This window comes from Xiphophorus couchianus, chromosome 6 (assembly GCF_001444195.1).
Source record: "Xiphophorus couchianus chromosome 6, X_couchianus-1.0, whole genome shotgun sequence".
NCBI classification, from domain to species: Eukaryota; Metazoa; Chordata; class Actinopteri; order Cyprinodontiformes; family Poeciliidae; genus Xiphophorus; species Xiphophorus couchianus.
In genome coordinates, this window is record NC_040233.1 from 15416052 (window position 1) to 15438938 (window position 22887).

A 22887-nucleotide genomic window follows, 5' to 3' on the forward strand; every position below is an offset into this window, starting at 1 on the left:
ATAAAATATCGCCTTAATTCCATGTTTGCCAGAGAAGACCTTTCAAGAAGCAATCCTGCTTCACAAAGTTAAATGAATTTCAAAGTCCAGTCACTTATTTGCAATGCTTCCTTTAGAGCGTTGCCATCTTCTTGCACTTTGCTCTGATTGCACAAAAAGAATGAGCCAGTAACGAGGGCAGAAGCATCAACCAAGCCTCAGATGCAGGAACATCCCCTCTTTCAAGTACCATTTCTGCTCTTTAGTAACATTCATTGTATGATTCCTATTCATGTCCGACAATCCCTTCCCCTGCCAGGTGGCAAAACATGTGTCAATAATTAAACTGCCTTTACGTAACAGGATACAGAAACACAATGCAATTTGCTCCTCATATTTCATTTGGCCTTTATCAAAACACATGAGAGAGCATAATTAATCAAACCACTGGAATATGTGAACGGCAATTTCCACTTAATGGCACTTACAAAGATTGGGTCCCTTAAGCACCGTGTTCTGTCTGCCAGACGAACTAGTTTCAATTTTATCTTTGTACTTTTGACAATAAAAGTCAGAGCTGATGCTAACCAACACGGTGACATCATGAAGGCTGTAGAGCATCAAAATGTGGTCATGTAGGCACCAGTGACATGCTGAACTGAAGTCACAAACTAAATGATGCATGCTTAAAGTTCAGAAATAAATATTCTTTTAATGATCTTGCCTTGACCTCAAACCCAAATGTAAGCTCTGTATTCACTTGACCACAGGAGGCTAACCACCTCCCAGCCGGGGACAGGAAGAGGATCATTCGCTGCTTTTAGTGGCTTTCTGTGAGAAGATGGTCCTCTTCTAAATGGCACCCATGTCCCTAAAAGTGTTTCTCTCTCACCCACCTCTCTTTCTTTCCCCCGAGCTCTCCAAAGACTCCTCTAAGTGCAGCATCTTGTTTCAGTAATTCAGCCAGGGCAGAGACAGTGGAGAGAGGAAAGTAATCGATTTCTCTCTCATTTGGTTCCTCCTAGACTTTGCTGTAAGGCCTCTTAGGGGAGTTCTGGACTATTGGACAGGACAATGTTATGGGAAAGGGTGTCATTGTGTTTAAGGTCATCATTACACCAAGGTTTCATTTTGAGTATTTTATTATTATTATCATTATTGGAGCATGTACCAAGCAGACAAACATAAAACAAGATGTCTCCTTGCAGCTCATAACCACATACCTATTTGAATGACAGAGGAAGACATCAGGCGCTACAGCAATATGATCCACTGTGGATACACTCCCAGAAAACTGCTGTTAAGTAGAAGGCTTTTAGAAAGGACCGCAGGTAAACCTCGAGTCTAAAAAAGACTCAAGATTGCTGAATTATTTAGAGAAAATACCTTTACTGGATGTTTACTATTTTTGCGTGGTGCTTCACATCATCCCTGTAAAAGAGGATGGAAAAAATGGAAAACAGGAAGCTAAACGAAGACAAGACTGTGGTTAGGAGTGTGTTATGATTTAGTACTACTACTGGAGCTGGAAGGAGCCAGTACATCATCATGCTTCAATAAGTGGTTCCAATTACTTTTCAGTATCTTTGTTTTCTTAGCAATTTGTTTTGGTAATATTTGATCAATGTGATGTTAGCATTCATTAAAAAGATTTTCAATAAAATTAACACATTTTGTTATCACTAGCATAAAGAATGGCATTCCTTCTTAACAAAAAAGCTGTGATACATTAATTGTTCTTATTGTAAAACATAATCTAAGACAAGATCGGAATTTTAAAACACCATGTTATGTTTTGTCACAGTGAAGTCTGTCTTGCGAAGCAACTATATCGCGTTACATATTGCCTGATATAGTTCGGTTACATATTGCAAGATAGCGCTTCTATTTAAAAGAGAATCTTTAATTGTTTTTTTTCTATTAAGGCCATCTTGGATTCAAACAACCATAAAAACTGCAGTAGGTAAGATGGTCAAACCTTGGCTGGAATACATTTTAGATTTCATAAATCACATTTTGTGATTTGTGAAAATAAGTAATGGAGATCCAGAAAGATTCTCCTTTTAAAATAATAGTTTTAACAGAATTATTTTATTGTGACATAACTATTGGGTTTCTTAACATAAATGTAATGAATGTAATTGTAGCATGTTTTTTTTTTTTTTTTTTTCAAATTTTACCACTACCACTAAGTTGTCAAAAACTGTTATTTAATGGCCCATCAATTAATTTTTCTGAGATCCAGATATGATATAATTTGTGGACCTATTTCTTTTAGCCACTTTTAACAATGAGATAAACAGGAGAACAAAATAAAGTAAGGATAATAAAATTAAAGAAATTACTGCAAAAAAATAGCCAGTTGCTGAAGTTTGCAAATAACTATAACCAGAGTAAAACTTCAAAAAGTGCATGTTGCCACCACAGAAGGTGAAGAGGTTAGGAAGGAAGGTAAGAAAAGTTCCCTGTGCTCATTGTTGGAATATTTTGTAAGATGCTCAAAGTTCTTTTAAACTGGGCTCATCAACAGGTCTATGGCTGACTCTGCTGGCTTTCATCCTCACCGCAATTGTGTTTTCCCCCCGCCAAACTTAATCGTTAATTCTGTGTGCCAGGTCTTTTGCCAGCCTGCTAAATTCTTAATACCAGGCAGTAAGTCTCTGGTTGAGCTTCAATTCATTTACATCTGATTGGGATATTCCTGTGCGGAACCAATTAAAAATGCAATTTGAATACCTGCAGATCTTGGCGTGAATTATTTTCAAAACAGAGGCGGATCTCACGTGTCATTAGGAGCGCAGCTGTATTGCAAACAAGACAAATCTATCTATTGTTTATTACCTCCTCAGGCTTTTTACCCAGAGGGCAGAGACAGAGAGGGAGGGGCAGAGGTCAGCATAATTACCATTCACTCCATCCTTAGAGTCAGACAGAGCTAAGACATGCATTCGCAAATTCCATGGCAGCACCGTATATCACATTACCATAAAGCCCCAAAGAGATCTAACCTTTGTTCAAATCCATTTGATTATTGGGAGCAGAAAACACTGAAAATCTCATCTAGCCTCTGTGTTTTAGGAGTTCACTTGTTTGTCTTTCTGTCTTGTGACTGTTCTCGTTTAGGAGTTGGCGTTCCAAAAATAAAAGCGTCTGGGGACTTGGAGGATCACTGAATCATCATGGGTAGAATATCACGTCATCTGGAGAGCTTCAAGGTTCAATCTTTAATGACGCCTAGCAAGGGAACAAAGTCATTCTTCTTGGAAAAACGCACAATATTTAGCTCTGAGACGGCTCAATACTAAACACACACTCTGATTTATTAATATGTTTATATACTCCCCTCTGTATATAATTGGCAGAGGTTTGTTTTTATCTGAAATGTGTTACTTTGGGCTAGAAATTACCCTAGGAGGAGTGTCCAGTTTAACTTGTGTTGGCAAACAATCATACACTGACATTTGGAGCATCAATATGCTCCAAAATGCCTGTTGACTGAAAATGGGAACTATGAGTGCTGACAGAATGTGAAATACTGTCACTGTCAGAGTGTTTAGGTATTTGTTGCAATTTTGAAACAAGACGGAAAGACAAATCTTCCCACAGAGGATCAAAAGAATTGCAAAAAATGAAGAATCATCTAGTATGTAAAAACAGCAAGAGGAAGCAAAATTAAAATCAGAACCAGATAATCTGAACCAAAGCATTACCAACCAACAATAAACTAAAATAAGAAAGAAAGAAAGAAAGAAAGAAAGAAAGAAAGAAAGAAAGAAAGATCTGTGAATTTTCCTCCCCTCCCCTGAGACCTCCCTTGATGCCAAGCATTCATCATCCAGCCTCTAATATCAGTTATTCTGTGGCTCCTCTGCTTACAGCAGAATTAATTTCTGCTTTAATTACTCTCATCGGCGGAATGCTGATGAAGGAGAGGGACGAGGCATTCTGGGACTCGGGCCTCATTCCACCGCTTTAATTTGAATGAATTCCACACGGAGACGCTGGCAAACAACTGGCAGCCGAGCCCCGGGAGCCACTCTGGGACTGCGCAGAAGAGCTGCAGCCGTGGCCCCCACCAATCGAGCTACCTCGTGTGTTTCCTGGTGTGTGTATTATGTACAGCATGTTTGCTGTGTTTTAGAATGAACACTAAGGGGAAAATGGAGAAATGAACACACAAGAAGTTGGGAAAAAAGATAGATATAGACTGATTTATACAAGTGATGGATTTCTGCATGTGCATATGATGCGGTGAAAAGTATTTGCCTTCTTAAAGATGACTTCTTTTTTGTTAACATTTAAAACCTTAATTACTTTAAGTAAAATACTTACATTTAAATCTTTTAACAAAATACAAAGACAGCGTAACTAAAAGCAACAGATTCACCATGATAACTTTGTTCATTAATGGGAAAAGCTAACTGACCTAACCTGGCCCTACAAGAAAAAGTAATTTGTCGCTGGTGGGAACAATTGTCTTCAAACTTTTGCAGTGACTTGCAATGATTTCTGTACATGCAGATGAATTTGTAGCCACAATTTTTAGTTTTATTTCAACCTGATTGGAGGGCTTTTGAGCATAACATGACTCTTTAATTAAGGTCATGCCTCAATGTCCCAATCAGATTTATGCCCAGATGTTGAACGGGGCACACACACACACACAAAAAAAACGCTCTTTGGTTGTTTTGAGTAATTCAGGAGGTGGAGTTGCTGGTGTGTTTTGAGTGACTGTAAATGTTCTGTTCACAAACCAATGAAAGAACATTTTCCATTAGGATTTCCTAATACAGAGCAAATTTCAGGTCATGTAACTCAAATTGTGGAGCAAAATGGCAGCCCTACATAATCTTGTTATAACCACCACGTTTGACAATTTAAAATATGTTTTTTTCTGAAATTTGTTAGATTGATACCACATGTATATGGATACACACCTTCCACTGTCTTGTGAGTTCAGAGAAAATTTTCCCTAAAGTCTTCAGATTCGCTAAATGTTTTTGGGAAAAGTGAGACAGTCCTTTGTGCTCAGTGCTTTTCACCTTCACTTTCTCCCACATATGCACATTTTGCCCAATCTCTGTCTTATTGTTGAATTGTAAACACGGAGCTAAATTAAACAAGCAAGGCCTGGAGAACTTATGCTTTTCCAGGATGTTTTGTTTTCTTGTGGATGAGTCAGTCATCCATGAATAACTGACAGTTCCTGAGAAGATTCAACACTGTTTCACATTATCTCCATTTTAGAGTAAGGGCTAACACTATACAGCAAGAGTCTTAGAAATACTTTTTAATGGCACTCTCCATAAATCTACTCAAGGAAGACGAAGGGAAAATACCACTTGGAATTAAAACGAACTGTGAATGATTTCAAACAAAAAGAAGAAGTGAGTACAGGTCCATATGGACTCAAAAAACATATGAAATATGAACAACATCGCTGTCTGCAGCCCTCTGAGTAACGCAATTGTTAGTCTGAGAGTAAAAATCATTAATATTTAATTTGATTATTTCAGTGATAGCACACTGCACTCTCCAAAAAATAAAAGTACAACCCATGTATCATACAAGAACTGGCAGCACAAAAAGAAAAACAAATCCAGGAGTAGGAAAAGATTGCATGTGTGAAATGTATGCAGAATGCGGTGCACATTTGCATGATGAAAATAATTGCAGAAACTGTACAGAGGAGCAGAGACAGGGGCCATAATTGACTTTTTTCCGAGCCAGCTTGGTAGTTACAGAATGCAGTGTATTGGCGAAGGATTGTGATTGATTATGTTGGTCTGCAGTACCGATTTGTTTGATGAAATGTTACTATGGGCTTCTTTTTCCAGCCCTAATGAAGCAGCATTTTGAAACTAAGAGACTGGAGGAATTTCAGCCACACACCATATATCTCTGTGTGTGAGACTTTGAAAATACAAGTCACAATTCATCTGATTTACCAGGCAAATATGTCACAAAAAAAAAGTCGTATGATGAACGCAAGTAAGAAAAATGTTACTCATAAAATTACCTGAATGCAAACATATATAGTGTTAAAGTTCTGTTCTTTAGTTGCAAAGCCCTGATATAATAGCAAGATCTCAGTTCAATTAATAATTATGTGGCATGAATCTCTACAGGGGGAAAAAATGTGCTTCCCCACCCAGTAGAGTGACTTGGTTATAATTAACGTATGTGCTGAAATTGTATAACAGGAAGATGACTAAATTCACTTGCAGTTTACTCTGCTGCAATACTTAATGAAGCTCACAAAACAGTTCATCTACTCCAATTTGTTTGTGGTGCAGTTATCCTTCTGCTTGTTCAGCAGAGGGCAGGGAAGTATGTATCCGTGACCTTTGCTAACCCTGAAACCTCTGGACAGGTGGGCGGTGGCCGAGAAGCGCTGTCCGTTTTGGCAGGCGCTCTCCTCCCATGTGTAGCTGGGGCCATGATGAGCAGCTGGGTCGCAAACACTAAGCACATTAATATCTTCTTAATGATAATAATCATTATGGCATAAGCACCTTCCCCAAAGTGGGAAAGCACTGGAGTAGCTCTGTCGTTAAGGTAAAAAAGAAAAATAATAATAATAAAAGTTAAAAATAACAAAACTGAGATGGAATGACTGTTTTAATGGGCAGCAACTCACAGCCACCAGGATAATACAGACACTAATGTACTAATGTGATAATGAGATACACTAGCAACATTAGGGAGGCTCAATAAAACCAGTGTGAATTAATCTAATAATAAAATCTGTACCTGAAATTAAGTCTGACACCACTACTTATTATAGGCAGCCTATATATTTTGCAATATAAACTGCATCGTAAGTACATTAGCACCAGCATAATTTAATAGAAACATATTTTTTAATTATTTATGAAAGATTTGGGATGGGGGTTGGAGAATGCTTTCTTCCCCTTGTCTAGCTTTATTGTGAATCCAAATTGAATGCTTAGCTAAAGTATTTATGCCTCTTGAACCTTTTCACTTTTTTAAATGTTAGAACTAAAGCATTTTGTGGATTTTATTGAGATTTTATGTCATGGACAGTCAAAAAATTGTGCATACTTCTGAAGTCTCAAGTTCTTTGCAGTTTGTAATATATTTTATTCCAGAACTGTCACATTGTATTCATCTGCCCATCATATCTGACTAACTTTCCAATTTCTGCCAGAAGAAAAGCACTTCCACAGCATGATGTTACCATCATCATTATTTCACCAACAGGATGGTGTATTCAGGATGATGCCCAGTGTTAGTTTTTCATCTAGGCCAAAAAGTTGCTTTTTTCATATGACTAAAGAAACTTCTTTCATATGCTTACTGTGCACCCTTCAAGGTTTCTGGTACAGTTTAAATTGGACTTACAAATTTTTTCAACACTAGTTTTCTTGTTGCCACTTTTTCATAAAGACCAAATTTGTGGAGTGCACCACTAACAGATGTTCAGTTAAGATATTTTCCCAACATTTCTGTCACTCCTCCAGAGTTACCATAGGCTTGGCTGCATCGTCTCTGGCTAATACTTTTGTTGTCTAGCCCGGTAATTTCAGTTCAGTCGCACTATTTTTTTATTTTCAAACGATGGAAAAGACCAGTTCAGTTGGTGTGACCTACAATTTCACTTTCATAAGATACACTGGATACAGGGGAGGTTCGCAATCACTTAAAATGTGAAAAAGTTTGAATACTTTGACATGACACTATAAGTGCTTAGGTGCATGAATTGTTTCCCACACACTCCGCTTATTTGATGTAGCTGTCAGTATTCACCTATCACAGGCCATTATCCATCTCATCTGCGTTCATTATTGAAGCTAATGATCTGTTGTCCTCTCTGCTCCCCATTGAAGGAGGACTACATTAAAAGTCTCTTACTAACTTAATTAGTAATTATAAATGTTAAAAGATTAATCAGAGAGAGAGAGAGTGGCTTAAGGTTTCTTTAGGCTGTTGCAGGGACAAATGGAGAGACAAAGAGTCTGTGTCGCTTTAGCATTCACGCTCCGCTGTCAAGCCAGAAACTGTATGGAAAGCATTGAAGTTATTTTGTATATTTTTCATTGACATAAAAAAACATTAAAAAGTAATGAAGAGGCAAAATGTTCCCAAAAAACACCTTTTTGTTAACTTTGACTACAAAAGACAAACTGCTTATAAAGCACATCGTTTCTAACCTGCATACCTTTTTTGTAGTTAATATTATGTCGTTTACAGGAAGCAGCATTTAATATGGTAACCCACAATGCATGCAGTACTTGCATTATCTCTTTCTAACAAGATGGAAATAGATCCCCTTAATTAAATCCTGGGTGTACACTAATTCCTTACTAAATCTGCACCTCTCCAACAATTCCACATCAGCAACACTGTGCACTCCAGTAAACACATAACCACTGATATCAACATTAAACCTTAATAACTAATAGAGCTTTCATCCAGGGAGTTCCTGTGTGATTTCCATTAAGGCAAGGGGAATCGCCCAGGACCATCTCCCTGTTTTCCGGAGTATGTTGATTCTCAAGCTGGGGGGTGGTTGGTATTCTTGGTGCAGGAAGAAAACAAGGAGGAACTTTAGCTGTGCTGGGATGGAAAGAAATTGCTGCACTGTCTAATCTCAGACATAATTTGTGAGAAACTGAAATATAGGAAGCACAAACAAGAACTCAATGAACTGCAGATAAAGAGTTAAAAAATATATGGAGATTAAGAAAACACTTGTATCAGTTTTACAGAATATACATTGCAACTAAAAATCATGCACAGCTAGGCTGTGACTAGATACAGTTACCCAAAGAAATGAACATACTGTAAAACTAAGAGAAGCATTAAATAAATAATTGAATAGAACAATGCTCTCAAAAAGATTCTAGGTTGATTTACCAATCTGTGCTCCCATTAGCCTTCCATGCCATAGTACTTCCAATTTATAACCCTACCCTGTCCTAACCCCTAACCCCTAACCCTACCCCATGTACAAAACCAATATTTAGTACATATATTAATATTGTTTAATATTATATATATATATGCACGTGTATCTTGATTTGCAATCTTGACGCAAGTTAAAATCGCACTGAACATGCCATAATGATCTGCATGTCCGGAGATTTATTTATTTTTTATCTTTGTGTGTTTTGTGCATTCATCTGTGCTTTCTTCATTAGCATTATTGCTATTCAGCCACCGCAACAATTATTCTATTTAAAATCATTAAAACACCTATAAAAATACAAAAACATTAATATGAACCAAAGTCAGAGCATCTGAGCAAACTGACATGATAGACTAAGACTTTATAGAAAGCAACAGTCCAATTTGTAAAATTACCCTTTTATATGAGAAGTGGTGTTGCTGTTGCTGGATCCTATCATACCAGACTCACAGTGTGAGGTGTTGATGAGGGCTGGGGGGCTGGCTAGCAGCCCATAGCACCTGAAACCTATTAGAGAGCTTTGGAACATTCCACAAGGTTCTTCCACTTTGGCCAGAAGGCATCGTAAAGGTCCTCGCAGAGCGGACCAGTGTAACTCAGATGCTGACAAAAAGCCAGCAAGGTGAAACATTAAATATAGAATCAGCTATAGATAGGTGTTGAACTTAGGAATAGCACAATTGAAAAAAAAAATTCAAAAGATATAATACGATATCCTCTTATTTTCAGTGTTTCTGTAAAGAAAAACTAATTAAACACATTAAATGTTGGCAAGCACAAAACTTTTTGTTAACTTTTTAACAAATAGTTTGCCATCTGGATGGAAATCAGTGGGAGCCCAACAGTGTGCTGAAGCTTAAAAAACTGCATAAATATAGACACAACCTGCTGCCAAATTTCTTGCAGATAGCCCTATCTTCTCCATGTGCACACATATATGTGTGCTTTAGTGGTATCAAGGCCCATTTCTTTGGCTGGACCCGAGTCCACGCCTTAGTGTTATGCTCGCTGGGTTTAGCTCTATGGGTGTCTGTGGCCTCTCCTCTGGCCGCCCGTGTCCATTTGCTCTGCGGGTATGGCAGGCCTGAGCTGACAGATGGCCGCCCCTCTCCATTCCGCTCCAGAGTAACACAGTAACTGGTTTTTCCTCCGCCGTTGACCTTGCCACAGCCAGCCAGCAATCCAGGCTGGCACTCGGCCTGTCGAACAGGAGGGTAATGAAGTCCAGCGCTGCTCACATGATTATTAAGGCTTTGACGCTGGGGGGCCTTTCAGAGCCCTATTCCCCTTCTCTCTCCTCCCCTGCCCACCATTCACACAGCCAAACTTTGATGAGGATGGTCATTCGTCACATGGTACTTTGGAAAACCACCACTGTGCTCCATAAAGAGAATTAAACTTTCTTTTTGCCAGACTCTTTTGGAGTCTGTTTGTGTTTTAAAACAAACCACTCCACACCTATGAAACCACAGTTTTGGGAACAATGTTGAAATTTGTTTCTGTTCAGTAGCATATGATAGTCTTTACTGTCATGGCGTGCACATAATTTCAAAAACACACTGGGTAATAGACACTACACCAGGTTAGATCAGGTTTGTCACACCACTATTGGTGCTGACAAACATCTAAAAGCAACGCAGTTCAATGGCAGGACACCGCTTAATGCTCTCTGGATGTCTCCCTTACCACAAGCATCTCTAGGCATGCTTGGAACCCTGGTCCCATCAGGGCTAGACTGGGATTTGAGAGGTGTAGGTTGCAGCTCTGACCTTTTACTAAGGCTGTTTGCACTTCTCCCATAAGCCCTCCCTCCAGTCAGACTGCTAAGCAACCCCATCAGAACAGGGGTGCACACACACCTTCGCCCTTGGTGAAACCTCAGAGACCACAGGGAGAAGGAGCATTGCAGAGGTTAATTCTGATCATCCACTATTTATGGCTTTCACTTTAGAACAAGGGTTGGCATTAACACTTTAAAGGAGACATGTCTTCTTTATATCAATAAAAGATATCAGAAGAAGGACCATCGAGAAGAGACTTTAGTCAGATGGTAAAAGTCTTAAGCAGATATGCTCAGAGAAACCAGCTGTTGCTCAAAATCAGAAGGTTTTCAGTTTAACAGGCCCTCGTTGGTTATTGGCTGGCTGCCATTAAAAAATCTAATCTTATTTTCTGTCAGTGAATGGATCATGTGTAAGCAGTTATTTGTTACACTGTTGTTTAAGTTGTTACTTGAGGAAAAAAAGAGAAAATGATGTTAGCTATTTTTAGAGTGAAAAAACTGTTTTGCAAACATGTCGAGACATATGTTTGCAAATTACCAATTTAGAATATTCAGAACCACAGAACAGCCCTTTTTCAAAGAGGTGCCTTGTAAGAGCGTTTTAAAGCTGGTCATGGAGTGACAAACACACAGCTGAATGAGTGACTGGGTGTGTCATATGCAGTGATTTATCTTTTTTGTTACAAAACAAAAACCTACAATTATATTAGTCAGAGTGTTTTTACAAACTGTTTGTCCCTCTTACAATTTCACTTTCTCATAGTTATGCAAATTTGGACTTTTAGCAAACCCAATATGTGGTTTTCTTACATACCAAGAGGTTGAAGTTACTCTGTATGGTTTTACCTTTATAGATGTTGGATTTTTGAATTAAGTATCTACATTCTCTTGGTATTGCACACAGAGACAGCTGTTTGAGTAATGCTTGCCACACTCAGCATATTAATTTATTAAATAAGGTTCTAAAGTATTAAATGTCAACTCCTTGTTTTAAAAAAATAGCAAAACCCTGTTTATCGCAACTGCTTTATGAAACAAAACTAAAAAGCAACACACTATAATCTATTTTATGCGCACTCAAATTATAGCTCTTGAAGAAAAGTCATTTTTTGCATGTTTGAGGTTTACTAAAAACAGAGCTCCAAAAACTGATCTACGTATGTCTACTCCAAAAGCATGCTTGACAATTATAAAGATAATAATTTATCTTGGGCAAAGATTAGAGAAATTACAACAAATAAGCACATTTTGTCAAGGAAGCAACCCCAAGACGCCACTGCGACACTAACCCACCAATTGCAATGCAGTGAGGGGCAGCGAGCGCCTGCTCAGAGTTTGTACAAGCAGGCTGTATGAACTGAGAGGATCAGATATTTTCTCACATGTTGGCCTAGTCTGTGAGGTGCGGTGAAATGTCAGGAAAATCAATAGATAAGGACCACATCAGACCCAGCTTGTCTGGCCTAGCAACAGAGCATCCCCATGGTGATGTCAATTACCTCTGCTTTACAACAAAAACACTGGGAAGAGTCTCTGCAAAGCTGTAAAACTTTTAATGCAGTCTCCTGGTTACATCGAGGAATTTGTAAGAAACCCTTTTTATCCTACTTGTGAGTAAGACAAAGAATGTGCGAATCTTATTGATGGGTGTTTTTTTTTGTTTTTTTTATTGTTTTTTCAACTCCGTCTGATTTCTATTCTCCTCATGGACCCCACATTAGTCAGGGAGAGGTATAATGTAACGAGCAGTAAGGTGCACATAATTGCATATTAGCAGCAACACACTTGGCTGCACGGGAGGTGACTGTGCTAACGAACAGAGAGGCGTTATTAATCACCAATTAATAAAAACAGGGAGATATCACATTCAGTGTATGGCACGCATGGATTGCTTTGTTTCCAGTGGCTGGTCCAAACCCATTCTCTTATTTATTTCATAAGATTGATCCTGTTCCTGTGCTGTGTTGTTTATCGAGTTCTGACTCTGATCCAGCCCCCCCCAGGATTCAAACGAGGATTGTTTCGTCATGTTTGTTAACAGATTACATGTGTTTATCCTCTATGAATGAGTCCTAGAATCTGTGGGAACATCATCAGACATGCCTAATCAAAGATGATTATAGGAAAAGAAACAAAGCAAGAAATCCCGTGTTCTGCTTATGCATAAGGAGTAAGAAAAGGGGATAAAAAATGTGTTTCCACTAGGGCACACAGAGTGATGGAGACCATATAATCAACATACAACAGGCCAAGTTGCTCCAGGGGCCCAAGACAAGAGGATATGTGTCAAGGATAATTTTAAAACCCTTAGCAAGAGACAAAACAAGGCTTTCAGCTTCAAAAACTGTTACTGTGTGCCTCCTGTCGGTTTCTCCTCTAACAGCCAACACAGTATGCTTTGCCAGGTTGGAGCTCAGTTAATATGAACATGTGAGAGCTAAATACTGAGACAGAGGAAAACAGGGAGCTAGTGGACAGGGAGAACAGAGAGGAAAAGAGGAAGAGAACAGAGGAGAGCTAAAGGCCTCTCGCTCGGTCTCCTCTCCAGCTCTGTAACGGCCCACAGTGCCTGCTTCACACAGAGCGGCCAGCTGTACAGCAAATGTGCCTTTCCCTCTCCGCCCCCAAACCTTTCCACCCCTCCGGTGCCCCGCCACCCCCTTCGCCTGGGCTGACCAGGCCACCGGCTCCTCTCTGCGAGAGAGGGCTCCTCCCTGACTTGGCTTCGAGCTCACCGTTGTCACCAACCCAAAAAAATTCTGTAGAGGTGACCCCGAAAACAGTTTTCCAGGATGTAGTTTGGTTTTGTTTGTTTATAGTCACCCTTCTGTGTGCTGCCACCTTGGCAGTTGCTGCTGAGAGTGGGCAGGAGGGAAATGAGGATAGGACAGGAGAAAGAAAAAACAAGAAAGAAAGCAAGACAGAAGGAAAGAAACAAAGAATTAAAAAAAACTCTAAATGCCCTGTTGGCTTTAAAACACTTTAAGAATGAACCCAAGCTTCAAAGCACGTTATGGCTCTGAAAATCTACACAGGGACATTTGAAACAGAGTGATAAATGGGCCAAACTTGCCCCCCCATGAGGGCCCAAATGTCATAGTTTACACTAGGGTCAAAGTGAAGCAGTGGGGTTTCGTGATGGCATGCTGATAAAACCAAACAGGCTTTTGTATCAGTGAAAGACCTTCAAAAGACCTCTTAAAAAACAAAATAAAAAGGCGGTGTTTGTGAAACATTTGCCGAAGTGTGCATCAGCTATCAAAATGGAGAAATGTATTGATGGAAAAAAAAATTTGTAATCAGGAGGAAAAAAATAGACATTGAAAGGATTGATACTGACTGCAACAGCTGAAAGCTGTAAAAATCTGTGTGTCTCTGGAGAAAAATCGGACACCCTCGATTCTGTAAGTGTGCCATGCCAAAAAAACTCTAAACTAAAGAGTGGCCAGCTGTCTTCTGGCCTGCTATTAAATTGCTCCTTGGATGGTGGCGATATCATTTTTTTCTCCATAGGAGTATCACACCAGGTCCCCAAACAGAGCGACCAGCTGTACAGCAAATGTGTACTGATCCATCTGGGCCCTGGTAGGCTGCAGCCTCCATCTTAAGACACGTGGGGCCGTTCACGGGCTTGGCTGGGGCCGATCTGCAGCGCAACCCCTCTGCAATCGTGGCCTCCTCCTCCCTTTCATTTACCTCCATTATCATAGTAAATGTTGAGTAGCTGAGCTCCAGATCCGCCCTTTATGCCTGAACCAGGACCGTCATCATCCGAACGTAATGTCCATGCATCAAAATCCACTGGCAGTCTTACAGAAGAGGTAGCTACAACCACTTCGCCCTAATGGGAGGAGGTGAAGGTGGGGGCTCATTACATTTACTTTGGAGACACTATTGTATTACACAGGCAGCTAATAAGAATGCGTCTGGCTGAGACGGGCTCGGGTTCTGTTGTTCCATACACTTAGTAGTATAGTTATGTCACGACACATCACTATATATAGAGTTATCAGTGTGAACTGACACCATGGAGCGGGGCATGGATGAAAACAACACCCCTATGAATCCAGCGTCTGCTCCATTACCTACGCTAATAACGCTGACAGCTGAGCGGAGATGACCCCAGCCCCCTGTTTCCCCTCTCCTGTGCAGATGGCCATTAAAAGGAGAAAGTGTCCCTTTTTTCTGTGGAGAAGGTATTTAGAGCTTTTTCCAAATTAGATTTTTTTATTTGCTTTTGGCTCTACATCAACTTTGTAGTGATTACAGACCAGAACTTTAGCCGTGATCAGCACTTAAAGAACCACTGGAATTCACAGTAAGTATTCAGTTTTTGCCATCACAAACCTAAATGTAATTCACTGGGATTTTAGTGGATAAAAACAAAGTAGCATATTATTTTGGAGTGAAACATTTACACTGAAAAATTATACACAGCTGTCCATTTTTCTGCATCCGTTTGAATTCAGTTTTGTATATACTAATAATCCATCCATCCATTTTCTAACACCCATCCATTTTTAACACCTGGTGCCTATCTCCAGTTAACGTTCCGGGTGAGAGGTGGGGTACACCCATGGCAGGTCGCCAGTCTGTCGCAGGGCTATACACTAATAAGCCTGAATAAAATTCAGTGCAACCTATTTACTTCATAAGTCAATACAGTCCACCTGTATGTAATTTAAACTCAGTGAATACACTGTTCTATAATGGCCTATGAAGAGTGTCACAAGAACCAAGAGACATGTGGCAGGTCAAAGATAAAGATATTTTCCATTTTTGGAAAGAGTATGGCACAACCACAAACCTATCAAGACATGAACATCCACCTAAACTGATGGGTTGGGCAAGGAGAAAATCATTTAGAGAAGCAGCCCAAAAGTCTGAGGTAAATTTGGAGGAGGTACAGAGGAAACGACAACTATTAGCTGTGCCCTCCATGAATCAGGTAATCATGATTAAGTGGCAGGAATAAAGCCAATGTTGAAAGAAAGCCATGGGAAGTTGCTCTTAGGAGCTTGCCACAAAGCATGTAGATGGCACAGCAAACATGTGGAACAATATATTCTTTTCAAAGGAAACCAAAACCAAGCTTTTTGGTCTACATGCAAAACATTATGTGGAGGAAACCACAGCACATCATACTGTGCTGTGAAGCCATCCTTAAGGTAACACATGGTGATGGTAGTATTAGTCTGTTAGGTTGCTTTTATTCATGGAGGGCACTGAAAAAGTCAGAATTGATTGAAATATGGTCAGAGTCAAATAGAGGGCAATCCTAGAAGAAAACCTGTTCGAGGTTGCAAACATTTCAAACTTGGGCTGAGGTTTACCTTTGATATACAATGATAATGTCTACTAAAAGTCCAGCTCTAAATCAATTTGAAAATCTGTGGCAAGGCCTGAAAATTGATGTTCACATACAATCTACACGCAATTTGACTGAGGTTCAGCTGTTTTGTAAAGAACAATGGTTAAAAAAGTCAAATGTGCAAAGATGGTGAAGACATGTTCCATAACACTTGTAGCAAAAGGCAGTTCTGCAAAGTATTGACTCACTAGGACTAAATACACATACACCCCAAATGTTTTAGATTTTTAATTGAAACAAATTGTGAAAAATATGCAATATTCTGTGCTACTCTACTACTACCCTAAGAGACAATTTGTGTTTGTCTTTAAAATAAAATCCCAATGAAATACACTGATATTTTTAACTGCTTAATCACAAAATGTAAAAAAAATCGAATGAATATGAACACCTTTGCAGGAAATTGCAAAGGAAAAATCTCTTCACGGTCCAAATAAAGGGAAAAAATATTGCAACTATTGTATCATCATACATTATTATTAAAACATTTAAGCACATTAGCTTTACTTTGTTCACCTTCACTTTTGTTTCATATTTCAATAACTTTGTTTTTTCCATATTTTACAAATCACTAAATGACTTTGACTAAGAGAAACCTTTTGAGAAGTCAGATGAAACCTGTTATCATGTTGAATACTAAGAAATTGCATATCATAGAAGTAAGACATCAGACAATAACCCAATCACCTATCCTCCTGTTATCTTAAGCTCTCTGAATTCCGCTATTATGAGGGAACTGTGTGCTTGTGCAGCTGAAAGACATAAAATAACCAGTAGGGGGGTTTGTTTTCTACCCTCCCAGTGTGCTCCGTGACTGCCTTTGCGAGAGAAAGGACTAATGCTGGCATGGTACTGTATTAGGCACCCCCAGTAGACTTGTGGGTGAGCAGATCGCAAAGATGAATACAAAACACACACCTACACACCCTCAGCTCGTCTCTCTCTTTTGCAAATACGCCGCAGAATCAAAATCACAAATCACATGCCTCTGATTGTTTATGCACAAACAGTGGGCCCCTGATAGAATTGCCTACCAGTCCTGATAGAATTGCCCACCGTGTTTAAATTCACCTGCGCCTAGAAGCGTGTCCCAAACAGAGAGGCGGTTTGGTTCCAGATCAATGAGTCTCTCCCCCACTGAAGACAACAGATAATGCAGTGTAATGAAAGAGCCGCCAAACGAGCTAAATAAATGAATGAATAAAGGAACGTGAGACCGGAATTCAGACGCCTACTTACTGCAGGCAAGAAAACCTGTTTTCCAATTGTCTCCTCTCTACAAATTATTCTGCCTGCATACAAATGGCAACCAAAAGTGAAGACATTTTGAAAATGTGGAGACTGGTTTTACACTGGCACTCACAGTTTAGAAATATTGTACAGAGTAGGAATAAATCTGCAATATCTTTTGTAATATACAACATAATATTCAATATCCAGTTGATTTAATGCATTAAATGCACTTTGTACAAAAATATAGTACAAAATATTGTACCAACAACAACCAGATTTAAGAGGAGTGCTGATGTAAAAAGATGCATCAAATGGATACGCTAAACAAAAACAACAAAGGAAAGTATGGGTGTGTGGACAATTATTGAAAAATATCAAAAGCTTTGCAAGTATTTTTAACAGTTCTATAAGGGTTTGTTTGAAAATAGAATACTCAGCATAATAGAGTAATTTTGAATTGAGATTTTCGTCTCCACAAGCATGCAAAAATCAGTCACATGCAGGGAAGATGAAACTCAAAAAATAATGAAAGCACAACACTTGGGATGCATTTGATGGTCAAAATATTAAAATAATTCCACCTATTTGGTGATGTGATCCGGGCACTTGTAAGCCTGAATGAGACAGGGTCAAATATTTCAGCATTTAATCATAATGTTTAATATATGATTCATCCTTTATAAAGTGGCCAAAAATCTTTCTGTTATTGTTATAAATTAATTGGGAAAATTTTCCTTACTGATTTGCATACTTCATAAATGACAGTCACAGAAAATCATTTTGCAAAACAGTTACATGTTATACCTGAAGGCCACATTGATTGATCATATGTCATATTATAGACAGACTGATAAATTACACAAGTGCTGCTGAAGCAGAAATAGAACAGATTATCCATTTAATGAAAAAAAGCATTCTTTCCTACCCAGCATGTGGTTGGCCACATGAACTTGGATGTCCCATTCGCTGTAGAACACCATCTGACATTTGATGCACTGGTATGTCTTCTTCTATGAATATAAAAACAGGAATCAATGACAAGTTTAAACAGCAGATAATTGCAGCTGTTTTAGCAATTTGATGAAGTGACACAAAAAAAATATTTTCTTAGTCAGTTGCTTAACCTTAGAAGTGTTAGTCTAATTGAATACAAAAATGATCAGCAATACCTCCTCAGTTTGAGAGGGGCTGGCTCTCGGCATTGGTGACACTTGAGGGGTCTTCATATGCCCACTGTTGCTGTCCCCTGCTTGTTCTCGATGCACCATCTGGACATGGTTTTGCAACTCGGTCTCAGTCTCAAACTTCACATTGCAGCTGGAACAGCGTGTCTTGATGGCAGACAATGAAGATGTAGAAGAGGAAGAGGATGATGAAGAAACACCCTTGCCTTTTCCATCTCCAGGACTCAAGCTCTCTCCTTGAACCCATGCAGCAGCTGTTGCAGGAGTCGTGGCCCCACCCTGCTGCTGCTGTTGCCTTCCTCCATTAACTGTTGGACTGGAGCTTTTGGAGCCAGCGGCTGTCACACAAGATGCACAAAGTCCGTAAGGCAGCCCATTGATGTCCAGCTTCACTAAGTCTAGTTTGGACCGGAAATCTTTCAGGCAAGAGGCACACTTAAAAAGCTTTTGAGTGTGGTGTGGGTGTTGGCTTTGAGAGATGACATTGTTGCGACTCATAGGCTGGTTGGAGGACATAGTACCTGTCTTCTGCATGTGAAAGGTACCATGGATCTTGAGCTCCAATGTTGAGGTTACTGTCTGCATGCAAACCACACAGCGAAAACCTGTTAGAGAGTTCCTTAGGTCAGGGTGCATCTGGCAGTGCTCGAGAAAGTCTTCCTCGCTCTGCAGCGGCATCTTACAAATGCGGCAGCTGCCTGTGTCCAGACTCTTGCTATGGGTTACTTTGTGCTCTGTAAGGGTAAGCAAGGAAGGAAATCGTTCCCCACAAATTGGACACATGTAGTGCTTTACAGGCCCAAGGTGAGTCTGCATATGTTCCCTTAGCCCAGCCTCAGAGAAGAAGGTACGGGAACAGACATTGCACTTGTGATTACCCTTGATCATTTCAGCTTTTCTTTTGATCATTGCACTCTCACCAGGACGGATATTGTGATCTCTTAATTGGTGGTTAGTGAGGAGGGATTCCATAGTATAAGATGCTCCACATATTTCACACCCATACATGGGATCTGCTGTGTCCACCTCTTCTTCACTTCCATCATGGCTGTTCTGTGACTCCACCACAGATCCTCCACCTGCTCCTGGACCGTGGCTGTTAGTTAAGAGACCTTGGATTTCAACGTCTTCTTTAGGCTGGCCATCCCCACCACTTACAGCAGAGCCATTAGTGCCACAATTTGGGGTCTTTCCCTCAAACACACAGTGTTTCTCCCTTAAATGCTTCTCTAGAAGGACAATGGCATGGAAGGCTTTACTGCAGAAACGACAGTTGTACTTCTTGCTGTGGGTGGTAATGTGGCACTGGAGCTCCACCTCCGTGCCAAAGGACTCTCCACAAAAAATACATCGGTGAGCACGGCCTTGATTCTCCAGATGGCTGTGTTTAACGTGCAACTGTAGGTCGGTCTCATGTCGGAAGTCCCAGTTGCAGGATGTGCAACGATACACCTTCTTCTCATTGCTGTGCTTTACAGCCAGGTGAAGTTGAGTAGACACCTTTGAGTCAAAGACTTCCTGGCACAGAGTGCAGCGAAAAAACACAAAAGTATGCATGTCAAGGAGGTGCTTCTGCAGGTCATCCACTGAAGTGAACTGCTTGTCACAGCTTTCACAAATGTAATACGTGGAGGTAATCGTGAAGTGAATTGTCACATGCTTCAGTAAGGATTCTTGGTTGGGGAACTCTTTGTTACACTGGGGACAGGTGAGCTGAGGCTGTAGACCATCCAAATGAGTTTTGAGGTGAGTCTGGAAAAGGTCTAAACTTGTGTATTTGGCACCACATTGGTTACATATGAACTCACTGGCTGTGCGTGAGGCAGAGCTACCTTGTTTTAGCATGGCAGTTTGTTCCACAGATATTGGTGAAGAGGGGCTGAGAGTGCGCAAAGATTTCTTTCCATTGTTGATGTAGTTCAGAGCCAGAGGAATGTTCTTGTGATTCTCCTTAATGTGCTTGTTGAGTTTCAAAACACTGTTAAATATGGGTGAGTTGGTGCAATATGAACAGGAGTAAACCTCTACTATAGGCTCCTTGGGAGTTACAGCCAAGGGTGAGTCAAATCGCAGGCTTCCTCCATCACAGTGTGTCTGACGAACATGCTCCTCTAATGTAGCCTCAGTCAAAAACCCCATGAAGCATTGAGGGCAAAAGAAGGCATTACTCTCCTTGGCAACGGGACTGGGAAAACCATGGGAGCAACGGATGTGCTCCTGGAGGGCATTTAGGTCACTTAACACCTCAGGGCAAAAGTTACACTGAAGGAGGGCATCGGGCAGGCTGGCTAACAGGGCAGCATGGTCTTCTGCATTGTGGACCTGTTTAAGATGTTCATTTAGGTTTAACAGCGAGGGTAGAACCTCCAAGCAAAATTGGCAAGTATGAGCTTGCTCTGGCTTGTCCAGATGCATGGTTCGTAGGTGAATTTGAAGTACAGCCAAGCTAGAGAATACTTGCTTGTTGCAGTAAATGCAACTGTAGGAGATTTTAGGCTGCTTTGAGGATCTCCCTCCCAACTCAGATGTGTTCTGAGAAGCTCTCTTTCTCCTTCCTCTTGTCTTGGGAACAGGCGCTGCTGCTTCCACCATCGTAGAGCTATCAACAGAAAGATTGGAATCAGGAGTGGTGCTAGAGACAGAAGTATAGCCCACAGTGAGCAAGGAAGGGCTGTTGCTATGATTACTGGATTCTGGGAGCTGGTGAATGTCCATATGAGAATAGAGGTCCTCTACAGACAAAAAGTGCTCAGAGCAGATGGTACAGGTGTGGCCCTTCCTGTCCCGACTGTGGGCCTGGTCAATGTGGGCCAGCAGGGTGCCCTCATCACTGAAGGGTTCGTGGCAGTAGATGCACTGCAGGGTGGCCCCAAGGCCTCCATCCTCAGATGGAGAACATTCAGGGTGACACTCAGCGATGTGCCGCTGTAGCTCTTCTGGGACATCAAAACCTTCCTCACACCGACTGCACTTCCGAGTTTCTTTTAGTTTCCATTCGTCAGCTCTATTAAAGCCTGTGCTGCCACTGTCTTTGCCCCTTTCATGTACTTGCATGTGGCCGTGGAGGGAGCTGGAGGAGAGGAAGCCTCGACGGCACACAGGGCACTTGTGGGGTTTGTTGGAGGCGTGGGTTTTCATGTGGATTTTTAGGTGATCACTGCGGGAGAAGGCGGAGTCACACTCTCCACAATGGTACTTCTTATCACCAGTGTGTAGCTTCACGTGTCGATCTCTGCTTCGCTTATGTTTAAACAGGCGGCTGCAAAACGTGCAACTGAAAGGGAGCTTATCGCCGTGACTCTGTTCGTGGCGCTTGAGGAAACTTAAGCGACTGAAAGACTTGTCACAGAACTGGCACGGGTACGGCAGACCAGGGCCTCCTTCCTCTTCTCCAAACTCATAGTCCTCGCAGTGTCCTGGAGAAGTCTGATCTTTACTGGAGGGAGATGATGCTGGCCAAGAACAAGATGGGTCATCCTCAAGATCTGCACCATCTGGAGAAGAAGACAGAATGAAGTAAAAAACAAAGTAGATAGAAAAAAAACAGAAAAAGTGCATTAGCAAAGTTTTTTCTTAGATTTAGTTCAGTTATTTGAATAGAAAAGGTAGAGCACCATGATGTTATTTGTCATAGTTGTGAGACTGGTGTCTGAATTTAGATTTCTTTATAGTACACTTTATTTTTCTTTCTGTTCTTCAGCAGCTTCAGCTGAAACAATGGCTCTCCTTAGGTGTTATCTGAAAAGTAAAATTTAAATATGCAATTTAAAAATATAATTAGAGAAGAGAATAAGTGGAAATACTTTTACTACAATTAACCTTGTATGTGGCCATGTAATGGCTTAGCCCACTGTGATTCAAAACACAATCTTTCTGACATTTAAAGCCAACACAAGACAATCGGTGTACTTTAGGATGTAGGCCCTGCATGAGGTAAATTAGAACATTTCTATTATTCCTGAACACTCGCTAGAATATTTCTTTAGAAAAACAAAAGCCCAACAAAAAGGCCTAAGTCAATAGGAAGGAAAAAAAACACAGCTAAATCCCTCTTTCAATAAAGAATAAAAATGTGCCAATCATCAGCTGGAGCACGAAGGCAAATTCAGAGAGGACAGGGAAGAGGAAACGGAGAAGCTAAATAACCCACTCAAGGCCAAACAGGTGCAAAAATCAACCAAGTATATAAAAAAAACGGCTCCTATTCTTTTTTTTACAAATACTTTAAAGTCTCCCTACATATATTACTTCCTTGCCAACATTCCAATCCAATGGCTCATTCTATGCTGATATGAATGGAAAACAGAGAATCCTACTTTCCAAAGGTTCAAAGGGTTACAGACCACTTCTTCCCGCTGCTGAAGTCTAAATACTGTGAACTTCCTTACCTAAATAACAACGTAAT

General features: G+C 40.4%; 1 protein-coding gene across 8 annotated transcripts in view; it reads right to left on the reverse strand.

Moving 5' to 3' along the window:
- znf521 (zinc finger protein 521) overlaps positions 1–22887 on the reverse strand; it is a 114628-nt gene that overhangs the window by 44175 nt on the left and 47566 nt on the right. For 5 of the 8 annotated variants that reach the window (XM_028019802.1, XM_028019801.1, XM_028019799.1 and 2 more), the window contains 3 exons: positions 18468–21976; positions 18224–18308; positions 17880–17912 (listed from right to left, as the gene is read on the reverse strand). In XM_028019802.1, coding sequence (XP_027875603.1) covers positions 17880–17912; positions 18224–18308; positions 18468–21620 — 3271 coding nt within the window. In that variant the 5' untranslated portion in view covers positions 21621–21976. The remainder of the gene's footprint in view (positions 1–17879; positions 17913–18223; positions 18309–18467; positions 21977–22887) is intronic. The other 3 variants (XM_028019796.1, XM_028019798.1, XM_028019797.1) reach the window with 3 other exon arrangements.